At 36.9% G+C, this 13332-nt stretch overlaps 1 protein-coding gene across 1 annotated transcript in view; it reads right to left on the minus strand.

Moving 5' to 3' along the window:
* Nucleotides 1-424: 424 nt before the first annotated feature.
* Nucleotides 425-13332, minus strand: part of LOC148348253 (cadherin-12-like) — a 115628-nt gene continuing 102720 nt past the window's right edge. The window contains exons 9-12 of the mRNA XM_088322258.1: nt 11978-12099; nt 10788-10905; nt 8028-8279; nt 425-3858 (exon numbers count right to left, since the gene is read on the minus strand). Of these exons, the coding sequence (XP_088178384.1) occupies nt 3356-3858; nt 8028-8279; nt 10788-10905; nt 11978-12099 (995 nt within the window). The 3' untranslated portion in view covers nt 425-3355. The remainder of the gene's footprint in view (nt 3859-8027; nt 8280-10787; nt 10906-11977; nt 12100-13332) is intronic.

Genomic DNA, 13332 nt, shown 5'->3' on the forward strand with positions numbered 1-13332 from the left:
GATTCTCGAGTTACTTAAACTAAAACAAGTTTTAAAACGCATCCCAAAATACCCGGACAGAAATCGAACATGAGTCAGAAACAAGAAGCGATTCATCCCACTGGCTAGCCGCCAAACCTTCCATTAGATCTTAGCATTAGCACAACAAGGACGCTCTCTCAACGGCACAGGCGTCGCTTTTTATCCGTTAGCTAGTTCTAAATGGGCTAATTGTGTAATCGTCTCGGCGGACATGTTTTTTTTTTTCCAAGAAGGGGGATTTATTTTCTGGAGGGAGATAACGTCCCGCGTTCTCTCGTCGGGATTAGCTAGCGAAACGTAACAATGTCGTTATCTGATGGACGACAAGAGGTGTTAAGAAGGTTAATCGCCTGTTGAAGAAGCTTCTGAAACAGGTCGGAAAAAAAAAACTTTTCTCAAAGTTTGTTCAAGAAGTGTCTTTTATTTTATTTAAAAAAAACATGTTTTTTTTTTGTTTTTTTTACATGACATAATTTCCTTTTTTAGCCCTAAAGTCTCTTTTCCCCCCTATTCACAGTACCCCTTCTAACGAGATGTTTTTTCTTCAGTCCTGGGTCTTAGTGACAAAAATTGACCCCGTCCTCCCTGCAACCCCCACTCCCCCCCCAAAAAAAACACAGTATGACTGGGGAGATAAATAGATAAATACACAAGCAACAAGTCAAGAAATAAATAGAAGGATAAATAAGATTCCAATCAAAACATCTTTGGCCTAAAAGGGGCGTTGTAGATGGTATTCGGGGGGGCGGAGTTAAATAAGTTATCGGCGAAATAGGTCTCAGACTTGTGTCGCCGAATCGTCCGTTGAGGCACTTTGAAGGATGTTCACGGCGACTAAGTCCCAATTTAACTACCTTTTGGGTGGCGGTGGCTTTTGCTTGTTTTTTGCAAAAAAAAAAAAATTAAGAAAAATGAAGTGAAACCAATAGAGCAAACATTATAGGACGTCGGGTGTCAGACAGGAGAAGAAAACGTCAAGTTGATTGAATTCCGGCGTCTTTTATCGCATGTCAGATAAAACATTTCATGTTTGTCTCCTCAGACCGCTCAAGTAAACTAGGGTTTGTCAACCCAACTTTTTATTGAAAGAAATTGGAGGCACAAAAGAAGGATGCATGTTGCTCAACTGTAATTTACTGAAACATATTTCATCTCTGAAGTTTTTCGGACGCCAGGTTCAGTCTCGTCAGACCGCGTGCTCAAGTAAGCCAGGGTTTGTCGACCTTTTGTTTTTAATTGAAAGAAAAAATCTTAGGGCAAAAAAGAGAAAAAGAAAAATCTCAATTAAAAAAAAGAATGATGCCTGTCACTTGTCTGCCATTGACTTTATCTTTGAACTGTTCCTGTTGGTCTCGTCAGACCACAAGGGTCAGGCAAACCAGGGTTTGTCAATCAAATATTTATTGATAACAAAATTGGAGGCACAAAAAAAAGCTCAACAAAATTTCCATTGAAAAGCATTTGGAGGCACAAAATAAAAGGACGCCTGTTGCTTGTCTGCTATTTACTGAAATATATATTTATCTCTGAAGTCCTTTTGATGCTGGTTCTGGTCTTGTCAGACCACAAGCTCAAGTAAGCCACGATTTGTCCATATATTGTTTAATTGAAAATAATACTAGGGCACAAAAGAAATAAAATCAAATTAAAAACATATTGATATCACTTGTCTCCTATAAGTTTGATCTTTAAACGGTTCCGGTTTGTCGTGTCAGACCTCAGACTCAAGTAAACCGGGGTTTGTTTTACTGAAAAAAATTGAAGGCACGAGAAAAAAACCGATAAATCTAAAGATGACTGTCACTTGTCTTCACTTGACTAAAATACATTTTTTGTTTGACTTCAACGGCACTTCCCGTCTCATCAGACCGCAAGCTGCCAAGGTTTGTCTAAAATGTTTTTTTTTTAATTGAAAAAAAAAAGGCTCTTAGGGCGAAACAAAAAAAAAATAATAATGATGCCTGTCACTTGTTTGCCCTTCACTGACATTAATTTTGTCTTTGACTGTTCCTGTGGGTCTCATCAGACCACAGGTGCTAGTAAACCAGGGTTTATCAACCCAAGTTTTTTTTAAATAATTTCGAAGAACAAAGAATAATAACCATAATAAATATTGTGTTGGGGACCCCAAACCATTAAGGACCAGAACTTGCAGGTAATGGATCAGTCCATGTTGACCCAAAAGGGTCTACATTAGGCACACTTGGGTCTTTTTTCAGCCAGTTTTCAGAGATGGGTTGTTTCTGAACATTGATGGGCTGATCCACTAAAATTCCCCCATAAGTTGTAACAGTGGCCCAAATGTGACGGGTACCCTAAACCATTTTAGGTAAAATACACCAAAGTAATGAATCAGGCCTTTTGGACTCAAATATGATTACACTTGGTAAATTTGGGTCTTTTGGGGGACCAGGTTATTAGAAACGGTTCCTTTCTGGATCTCTACCCCAGTTTTGCCCCTTTGAAATATAATAATTTATAACACGAGCCAACATGATTTGTTGTCCCCAAATGATGTTGGGTCTAACTAACCAGAGTAATGGATCAGTCCACATGGACCAAAATTTGGTTATTTTAGACCAAACAATTTTTGGTAAGCTTTGATCTTTCTGGATCTGGATCTGACAATTGACTGGTCGACTTGAGGACTTGAATTTTGGTCAGGGAGTCTCAAGATCACTAATTCCGTGTTAAGCATTGCCTCAAAATCAATTGGGGACACTAAGCCATTTTGGGTTGATAATAAATACCCAAGTAATGGATCAGTCCATGTTTGGCAAACTTGGGTCTTTTTTGGGCTTGGTTTTCAGAAGATGGTCCTGTCTAGACCTGAAATAACGGGCTGACCCATTAAAATTGCTGCATTAAAATATAATGGCCGCCAAAATTAATTTTGGTCCCCGAACCATTCTCTGTCAAACTGGGTACAGGATAAGCAAACTAAGGTTTTTGTTTCTCCTTGTTTTCAGAAGATGGGCTTTTCTGGTCCTGAATTCATGGACTGACCCATTAAAATACAATAGTGGCCAAAAGAGTTGGAGGCCCCAAATAATTTTGGGCCAACATAACTTGGGTAATGTATCCGTCAGTGATAAGCAAACTTGGGTCTTTTTTTGGGCCTCATTTTCTGGCAAGGTTCCTTTCTGGATCTAAAATCATTGGGCAGACTTCTTAAAATATAATAGAGCCCAAAGTGAGGACCCTAAAACATTTGGTCTGAGACCCAAGCCACGACATAAATCCAAATAACCTTTGGCGTTTTGGCTTCCTATCCGACACCCAAATGCCCAAAAATATCATTTTTTCCACCTAGCAGACGCATTCTCAGATCCCCTCAATTCCCGGCGCTAAGAGAGTCCAAGCGAGCCTCGGAGGGGTCCCTGAAAATCCCCGCCAGCGTCTTGAAACGGGGCCCCCATTCGTTGAGGTAGTCGTAGTCGTCCTCGTCCTCGGCGGCCGTCGATTGGATGGAGCTGAGCGAGTCGGCCAATGAGCCGCCTCCCTCGTAGGCAAAGGTGGCTAACGAATCATACGGCGGCGCTGAGCCGTCGGCGTCGTGTTCCTGCAGCCGGCGGCGGATGAAGGCCCTCAGGTCGGCCCCGTCCTCCGAGTCGGGGGCACGAGGGGGCCCCGGCTCGGGCTTGACGTCCCGCCGGAAGAGGTTGTCCTTGATGACCTTGGGGTTTCGGAGCGTCCCCATATCGAAGGCGTGCGTGTCCTCCTCGCCGCCTCCTTCGTCGTCGTAATGGATGACGTTGTCTCGAATGTCCTCCTTGGAGGACATCAAGGTCTCCTTCTTCTTCTGGCGCTTAAGGCCCACGTAGAGGACTACCAGGACTGGGGACCAAACACAAAATTGTTAACTGCAATACCAGACACACAAACAGTCCTTGGTAAGATGGATGTTTGTTGAATAGGAAGTTCTCCATTAAGTTCATTTTTCACATTTCAAGTATCATTTTGTAGATCTTAAAGGAGCACTGTGCTATATTCCACCACTGGATGTCGCTACATTGTGTCGTGCGACCAAGTGCTAAATTCACAAGAATACAAACTATGAAAACAACCTTTTGCCCAACCATCTACAAAAAAAGGAACAAAAGAAAAATAAAATGGAAAGGAAAAAAGAAAGAAAATGCAAAAGAAAGAAAAGAAAAAAGAAAAAAAAACCGAATTAGGAAAAAACAAGAAATAAAAAAAGAAATACAAAGAAAAAAAAGAAAAAAGAAAACAGAAACTATTACGGGAGATAACAAAAAACAAGAATAAAAGAAGAAAAACAAAAGTATACAAAAAAAGAAAAGCCAATAAAAGGAAAGATAAAAGCAAAGTATTAGGAAAGATGAAAAAAAAGTAAAAAGGAAAAGAGAGAAAAATATAAGAAAAGGAAAAAAGAAAAAAGAAGCAGGAAGGCAAAAGAAAAGAAAAAGGAGAAGAAAAGAAAATGAAAAAAAAAGTAAGTTTCCTGCTTCAATATATTTTGTTTCTGTTCACCTGGAACTAGATAGTATCCCAGCATTGTCTGGCCTGTCTTACTTCATTGTTTTGTTCAGTTAGTTTGTTATTTACCTTTCCTGTGTTTGCTTACTTTCATGCATTGTTAATTTAACTGTTAGTGTATCATCATTATGTTTCATGGATGAGTAGTTGAGCCTGTGTTAGCGTAATTTTTGAATTCTGATGATCCTAGTAGACATCCTTGTTCTCTTTCTGAACATGATTCCACAGATTAATCTTAATCTTGGATTTCTTTTATTCTCCATGTTATGTTAATTTAGATGTAGTCATATTGTCGAGTTAGAGCTAGTTAATGTTTTAACATACCCTGAATAGCCCCTCTGTCATATATATATTGTTCAGTTAGTTACTGTTCATTCATAGCCATCAATGTATTTTCATGTTATGTTCCGTTAATGCTTGTTATCGTGCCTGCATTATATGTCATTATTTTGTTGGCACACTTGTTGTTTTGTCCACTTATCCCAATGTGTCTTGTCTTGTCCCTTTTCATGTTCCGTCCTCTTAGAACAGGTTGACTTTGGAACATTATCTTGTTGGTGTATTTCAGTGCGAGTATACTCACTGTGTCCTCTTTCTTCGTGTTTGTTCAGTTACAACTAGTTATTGTTGCAACATATTTCACCTCGTCTTGCATTCTTGTTTTTTTTTCTTTAGGATGCGTTCTATGTATATTTGTGTTTCATGTTTTGTTCATTTAGATCTTGATAGTGTTTGAACATGATGTACCAGGGATAAGTTATCAGCCCTGTGCAAGCGTAGCTTCGACGTGTTTGAATAGTGAAGATCTTAGTATACTTCCTTATTCTGTTTCTTTACACTGCCCGACACATTTTCTGTCAATAAATCCCTTTGGAGGGTACCGGACTAGAGTTTAGTAGATTGGTAAAAAAAAAAAATATAAAAAAGAGAATGAGAGATTAAGAGAGAGCAACAAAGAGAGAGAAACATAGAAAGTGAGACAGACCGTGGAGAGCAAGAGAGAGAGAGAGAGAAATGTTCTCTTGGGCTGGAATCAATCCCATAGCAGGCCTGATCCTACCCCCAGGTCACATGTTTGACACCCCTGTTTTAGGCAATCGTGCCATTCTTTTTTACTTTTACGGCACGTTAGCCTCGCTCGAACTCCCACGTACGCTAACATAACCCGCTCAGCAGGAATGGGCCTTCTTCGCTCCAAAAACGGAAATCATATAAAAAGCCGATGCAGCAGAATTCTTTTAGAGCATGGCTCTTCAACCTTTTTAAAGCTGAGAGCTACGTTTTGCTACTGATTAGCGCAAAGGGCACCTGGTGGTATTTGCATTTCTAAAATAACAATTTATCTTGTACTACTGTATGTTGTTACTATGCTATTTTAGGCTAATTGTTGGAAGTACAAATAGAGAGGGAGAAAGAAGAAAGAGAGAAACAAAAAAGTAAGAAAGAAAGAAAGAGAAAGAAAGAAAGTGAGAAAGATAGAAAGAAAGAAAAGCTAGATAGAAAAATGAAAGAAAGTGAGAAAGATAGAAAGAAAGAAAAGCTAGATAGAAAAATGAAAGAAAGAGAAGCTAGATAGAAAAATGAAAGTAAGAAAGAAAAAAGAAAGAGAAGCTAGATAGAAAAATGAAAGTAAGAAAGAAGAAAGAAAAAGAGAAGCTAGATAGAAAAATAAAAGTAAGAAATAAGAAAGAAAGCAAGAGAAGCTAGATAGAAAATGAAAATAAGAAAGAAAGGAAGAAAGAAAGAAAGAAAGAAAGAAAGAAAGAAAGAAAGAAAGAAAGAAAGAAAGAAAGAAAGAAAGAAAGAAAGAAAGAAAGAAAGAAAGAAAGAAAGAAAGAGAAGCTAGATAGAAAAATGATAGTAAGTAAGAAAGAAAGAAAGAAATAAAAAAGAGTGAGAAAGAATGAGAGAAAGCGAGTAAGACAGAAGAGGGAAGGGAGAGAAAGAATAGGAAACACAGTAAAAATATAGAGACAAAAATACAGATAAGGAGAGACAAAGAAATAGAGGGAGAGAGACAGAATGACAAATGAAAAGGGAGAGAGAGAAAAAGAGAGAAAAATAAAAAAGAAAGAAAGAACAAAAGAGGAGTAACAAAGAAGAAAAAGCCCGAGAAAGAGAGAAGAAAAAGTCAGAGAAAAAGAAGAAAAGGAGAGAAGAAAAAGCACGAGAGAGAGATAGAGAGAAAAGAAAAAGCACAAGAAAAAGAAGAAAAAGAGCGAGTAAGAAAAAAATAAAAGCGAAAAGTTGAAAGTGGGGTTAAATTGACTTAGTTGACCACAAAAAAAAAAAAAAATATCAGAAAATCCCAATGACCCAGCACTGGTGAGCCATATTCAGAACAGGTCCCCAGGCACCTCGGCTGCACTCATGGGGCCCGCTGGTGCCCGCGGCTACCACATTGGAGACCCCTGCTTTGCAGGTTAGGCACACAAACAGTGAGGTTGTGCATGAGTCTTTCAACGCTTTCAACGCAATTAAGCGCTAGAACAAAATGTATTGCAAGGCAGACTGCAGAGCCCACAACATTAATAATGGAGCTGGAAGGAGGTCTTTCCCTCATCACTTGCCTGCTTCGAGTTGTTATTGTGAGGTGGCAGTGCCCCCTAACGGCCCTTACGCATAAAACATATGGGTCAAATCAAGTCAACTCATGTTTATTTTCATATTTTTTTTCAATAAAACTGTATTCATCTTAATATCTTTAAATGATGTATACATTTTTTTATCTACATTTCTATTCATTTTTGTAGCAGGCAAACATGCTAGATATATCCTTTTTTAATTTGTAGTTATTTTATTTCTTCATTTACCTCTTTATTCATTATCCATTTACCTGGGTTCTCAGATTCATTTTTTAAAATCACATTTATCATCCGTTCTAATTCAACTCCACTAATACTTATTTATGAATTTACACAAGCCAACCTCGCTATCTTTGTTTTAAACAATATTTGACTTTCAATTTTTATGTTTTCATTGTATTTATATTTTATTATTTTTGGAAGGAGAAAACCTAGCTTTTCATTTTTTATTTATTACAGTTATTTTACTTTTTTATTTAGTTATTATTATGTTCATATTGATATCTGTTTGACTTGGCTTTAATATTTTCAGGTTTTTTTTTAATCACATTTACGATTTATTTGACTTAATCTTAACATTTTTAGTTTTTGTTATTTTTGGGATATTTATCCATATTATAAATTGTTATTTATTTGATTCAGCCGCAATATTTTCTGTTTGTGTTCTTTATTTTTTATACTGTCTATTTTTATTTAATTTATGATAGCTCTGACTCAGCCTTATTATTTTCATTTTCTACTACTTAGTATTTTATTTAAGTTGTTCTAAATACTTGTATTCCTTGATTGACTAAGCCGTAGTATTTCCCTTTTTAGCTTTGTCATTTTTCAAGAAAATTTTGGTTTGACCACTTCGCTGTTCTTTTTCCAAATAACCCGGCATTCGTATATTTGCAGTATGATGGAGGACATGTTACCGACCTAGAAGGATGATGACGCAGAGGAGGATGGCGACCAGGGCGCCGGTGCTGAGGCCCACCGGCAGGAAGATGGCCTCCGCGCCGCAAGCTAGTGGGCCGCCGTCTGCGCCGCATCCGCAAACTCGAATGGTTAGCGTGCCGGTGCTGCTCTTAGACGGGTAGCCGTTATCCTCCATTACCACCGGCAGTCGGTAGAGCTCCTGAAGACGGCGACGGAAACCGCCGCGTTTGGTCACGATGCCCGCCGTGTTGTCTGAAGAGGACAACGCAACATTGATCTTATCTGCCATTGACCAACAGAAACATCAAAGATGACAACTAATAGAATTGGAAATTGTGTTTTTCTGGGTCACATTTCAGGAACAGGCTCTTTTATTATTTTAGCCAAAATTGAGGACACGTAATGTTGTCTGGGAATGACAAACATTTACGTTCACTGCCATTGATGACTAAAAACATCAAAGGCGCCAACTGTTCATTTCATGAATTAAGAAATGGTGTCCAGTTTGAGCCACATTTTCAGGAATGTGCTTTTTTTTTTTTGCTCAAATCGAGGACACACTATGTTGTCTGGGAACGAAAAACATTTACATACACTGCCATTGATGACTAAAAACATCAAAGGCGCCAACTGTATTTTTCATGAATTTAGAAATGGTGTCCATTTTGGGGCCACAGGAACATCCCCTTATTTTAGTCCAAATCTAGGACACGCCATGTTGTCTGGGAATTACAAACATTTGTTTACTGCCATTGATGACTAAAAACATCAAAGGCGCCAACTGTTTTTTTTTTTTCTTCATTAATTTAGACAATGCGTCCATTTTGGGGCCAGATTTTTGCGAACCAGCTCTAATCAAATCTAGGACAATCAACATCTTCTTGAAATGACAAAAATGTACATTCGCTGCCATTGATGACTAAAAACATCAAAGGCACCAAATGTTTTTTTCGTGAATTAAGAAATGGTGTCCATTTCGAGCCTTGTTCTCAGGAACATGGTCTTAATTTCATCCCAAATTGAGGGCACCCTGTGCTGTCTGGGAATGACAAAAATTCATGTTCACTGCCATTGATCACTAAAAACATCAAAGGCGCCAAATGTTTTTTTCGTGAATTAAGAAATGGTGTCCATTTCGAGCCTTGTTCTCAGGAACATGGTCTTAATTTCATCCCAAATTGAGGACACCCTGTGCTGTCTGGGAATGACAAAAATTCATGTTCACTGCCATTGATCACTAAAAACATCAAAGGCGCCAAATGTTTTTTTGGTGAATTAAGAAACGGTGTCCATTTTGAGCCACGTTCTCAGGAACATGCTCTTAATTTCATCCCAAATTGAGGACACCCTGTGCTGTCTGGGAATGACAAAAATTCATGTTCACTGCCATTGATCACTAAAAACATCAAAGGCGCCAAATGTTTTTTTCGTGAATTAAGAAATGGTGTCCATTTCGAGCCTTGTTCTCAGGAACATGGTCTTAATTTCATCCCAAATTGAGGACACCCTGTGCTGTCTGGGAATGACAAAAATTCATGTTCACTGCCATTGATCACTAAAAACATCAAAGGCGCCAAATGTTTTTTTGGTGAATTAAGAAACGGTGTCCATTTTGAGCCACGTTCTCAGGAACATGCTCTTAATTTCATCCCAAATTGAGGACACCCTGTGCTGTCTGGGAATGACAAAAAATAGTGTTCACTGCCATTGATGACTAAAAACATCAAAGGCAACAACTATTTCTTCATTAATTTATAAAAATGTCCAATTTAGGGCCACAATTTCAGGAACCTGCCTTTTATTTAGGCCAAACCAAAGACACGCCGTGTTGTCTGGGAACGTCAAACATTTACATTCACTGCTATTGATGACTAAAAACATCAAAGGCGACAACTGTTTTTTGTCATGAATTTTGAAAGTGTCCAATTTTAAGCCACATTTTCAAGAACATGCCCTTCTTTTATGTCCAAATCAAAGACACCCCCTGCTGTGTGAGAATGACAAACATTTACATTCACTGCCATTGATGTCTAGCGACGTCAAAGATATTTTTTCAGTTTTTTACACACATCTTTGTACTTTTATGGGATGAATTTTCACAGAGATTCTAATTTGTCCAACCCAACTAAAGGATACGTTGTGTTGACAAATAAAGACATAAAAAAAAACTATGAATCATGTATTTTGTGTGTTTTAAAACCCAGAAATGTAGTCAATACTTGGGCTACATTTTCACAATCTTATTTTCAGCCCATAGCAAGGACATGCTGTGGTGACAAATATTGATGAAGAAAGGACAACCACATACCCTTTTTTGTATGTTTTCTTTTAACCCAGAAATTGAGTCCACTCTTGGGTCAAATTGTCACAAACATTCTCTTTTTATAGCCCAAATCAAGGACTCTCCGTCTTATCTAGAAACTCAGGGGTCGGAAATATTTTTGCCTTCACAGCCAATGACGCCTATAAACGTCAAAGACATCTTGCAACTATTGATGGTCTTTTTTTATACCAGATTTTGTGTCCATTTTTTGGGGGGTCCAGATTTTGACCAACATTCTCTTTCTTAACCCAAATCGACTACTCGTCATCGTGTTTGGGGGGAAATATGTTTTACATTCACTAATATTGGTGATTTTAATTGTCAAAGAAGACTATCTACTCTCTTGTGTGTGTTTTTTTGTAACCCAGAATTGTGTGTCCATTGTTGGGCCATATTTTCATCTATGTTTTCTTTCATAGCCCAAATGAAGGCCTTACTTCCAAAATCTCTGATGGTGAAGTTCTTGTTCCTCATTTCGTCTTTGGTGGCTTTGAAGGAAAACTGTTGTCCTGCGTTGGGCAAGTCCTGATCTTGGGCGCTGAACAGGTGAATCACCTGGTTTTACAACAAGAGTAAATCATGTTTTGCTGATTAACACATGTGAAAGAAAATAGGTTTGTAAATTATGTTTAGGGATCCAAATTAAAACTGGATATCTAAGGTTTGGGGATTATAATAGGGCTGGAAATTCAACGGTTTATATGAGTAGTTTTTCAAAATAAGACTTTAAACAAATATGAGGGGTTCTGATTAACAGATTTCAAATTTAGTCTGTTTTTGAATTACGATTGGGAATATGGTTGAAGCTCCAATTTAGGACGGGAAATTTAAGGTATTAGTTTAAAATGGAGTGGGTTTTTTTTCAAAATGAGAGTTCAAACAAATAGGAGGGTTTTATTTATTATTATTTTTATTTTTCAAAATATGAGCCCGGTTTAAAAACAGGGCCAGTCTTCCCAGTGGTTTTGAAATTATGGTCAGGGCTCCAAATTAGGACTGGAGATATAAAGTAGGGGTTTAAAACAAGGATAGGCATTCATTAGTAATTTTTAATTTTTCAAAATAAAAGTGAGGTTTCAAAGCAATCTTCCAAATGTTTCTGAGTTTATTGGCTGAAATATACAGTATGTAAATCAACAGGGCTTTTAAATTTCGCTATTTGTATAAAACACGGAATAGGAATTTAAAATAAGGTTTGATGTGTTTTTTTTTTAAATTTCCAAAATAAAAGTGAGGGTGTTTAAGCACAGTTCCTTGAGTTTGTGAAATTATTGGCCAATTAATGATATATGTAACGTCAAAATGTTTTGAAATTTGGAAAGGAGTTTTAATCAAGGAATAAAAAACTAAAAATAAGTTTTCATCGGTAGTTTGTTCCAAGAATAATGGAGACGCGAAGAGAGTCACGAATCGTAATGCTTTGAACCTGTTCACTAAAAATGAACTGACTGTTTCCATATTAGATAAAATACTGTAAAGCAGGAACAAGCTTCAAATTGAGGTTTTAAATTTCAGTAAAAGCTTTTGTTTTTTAAACAAACCTTGCTTTATGCTGCTATGCGATTTGTTAATAGTTGCATTCAATGACCTATAAAACAAAAACCAATACTTATATACTAACACACACCTCTCCAACTTTGGCATTTTCACACACAAAACTCTCGTAGGGACTGGCCAGTTCTGGTGGAAATTCGTTGATGTCCAAAACGTGGACCGAAACGGCGACTCGACTGGTCAGAACTGGGCTATCTGGATCGGGAAACATGAAACGAACACATCATTAAATTCGGGAAAGGAGCGTGACGAGGTGGACATAAACGCAGCAAAGATGCCGGTGACATCTTGTGGTCAGCAGAGGAAGTGCAGTTGGGTTACAGTTCTATTAATGTCTTTTTTTTTCAAACATATTTTACAATTATTGGGTATTCTTTAATCTTGTGTCTCAGGAGAAGGTAAATTGATAAAATCTGAAAGATGGAACATGACAGGTTAAATGTTTATGGTTTCTGGTTAAATAAAGCTAATTGGATGGTTTTTTTTTGCCAATGTATTTTCGGTTATTTTCTAAATAAAAACTTGGTGCCATATTATTTAGCTTCAAGGTTTTGTGTATATGTATCAGAAATACGTGCTTTACTATTTAATCCAAACAAAATAAGAAACATGCGCTGTCTTTATAGGCAAAGTCGTGTACATATATCCGCTATTATTTTTATTACATATTTACACTGACATTTTTCCGGTTGTGAGCAAAACAACATGTCGAACACCCTGGACACGTAGATTAAATTATTCGGTGTATGCGAGTGAGTTAAACTAATACCATTAAATTGTCATTCTATTTTTTATTTTAAGTCCTAAAAATAAGCACAGACATTGTATGCGTATTTCTTTTAGGTACTTTAGGCGCATGAGTGTCGATATTTCAATCTAAATATTTTGTACGTAATTTCACGTACGCAATGACGTTTACGAGCAAAATGTGGAAGTAAATTATATTTTATATTTTATTATGTTATTGAATTTTATTGTTTATTTTAATACGTGTAAATAGTTTGGTTTATTTGTGTTTTTTTAGTTGAACAAAAACGAAATAAAATAATGGATTTTCTGTAATGCAAAACAAAAAAAATATAGAAAACTGATTCAAATTAGGATTGCACATTGTCACTAAAATACAATATACTACTGAATTAAGTTAAAAGAAGGAAAGTAGTAAAGCATTATCCTTAATTGAGAGGCTAGTTTATGCCAATAAGTGTGAACAACATTGCTTTACATTTGCATCTTAAATTGTATTTCAGCATTTGGAGTCAATGGGGGGACATTAGAAACTTGTGTAATACAAAACACCAATTAATAGAAAATAAATAAAACCTTCTAAATGATAGTAAATAAAATATACAATTTATTTTGTTTAAAGCTGGAAAGGAAATTAGCTAAAATATTCCAATATGAAAATCTAAGTTATGCCAATCAGTG

This window comes from Urocampus carinirostris, chromosome 18, assembly GCF_059441175.1.
Source record: "Urocampus carinirostris isolate Australia breed hairy pipefish chromosome 18, RoL_Ucar_1.0, whole genome shotgun sequence".
In the NCBI taxonomy this organism is placed as follows: domain Eukaryota; kingdom Metazoa; phylum Chordata; class Actinopteri; order Syngnathiformes; family Syngnathidae; genus Urocampus; species Urocampus carinirostris.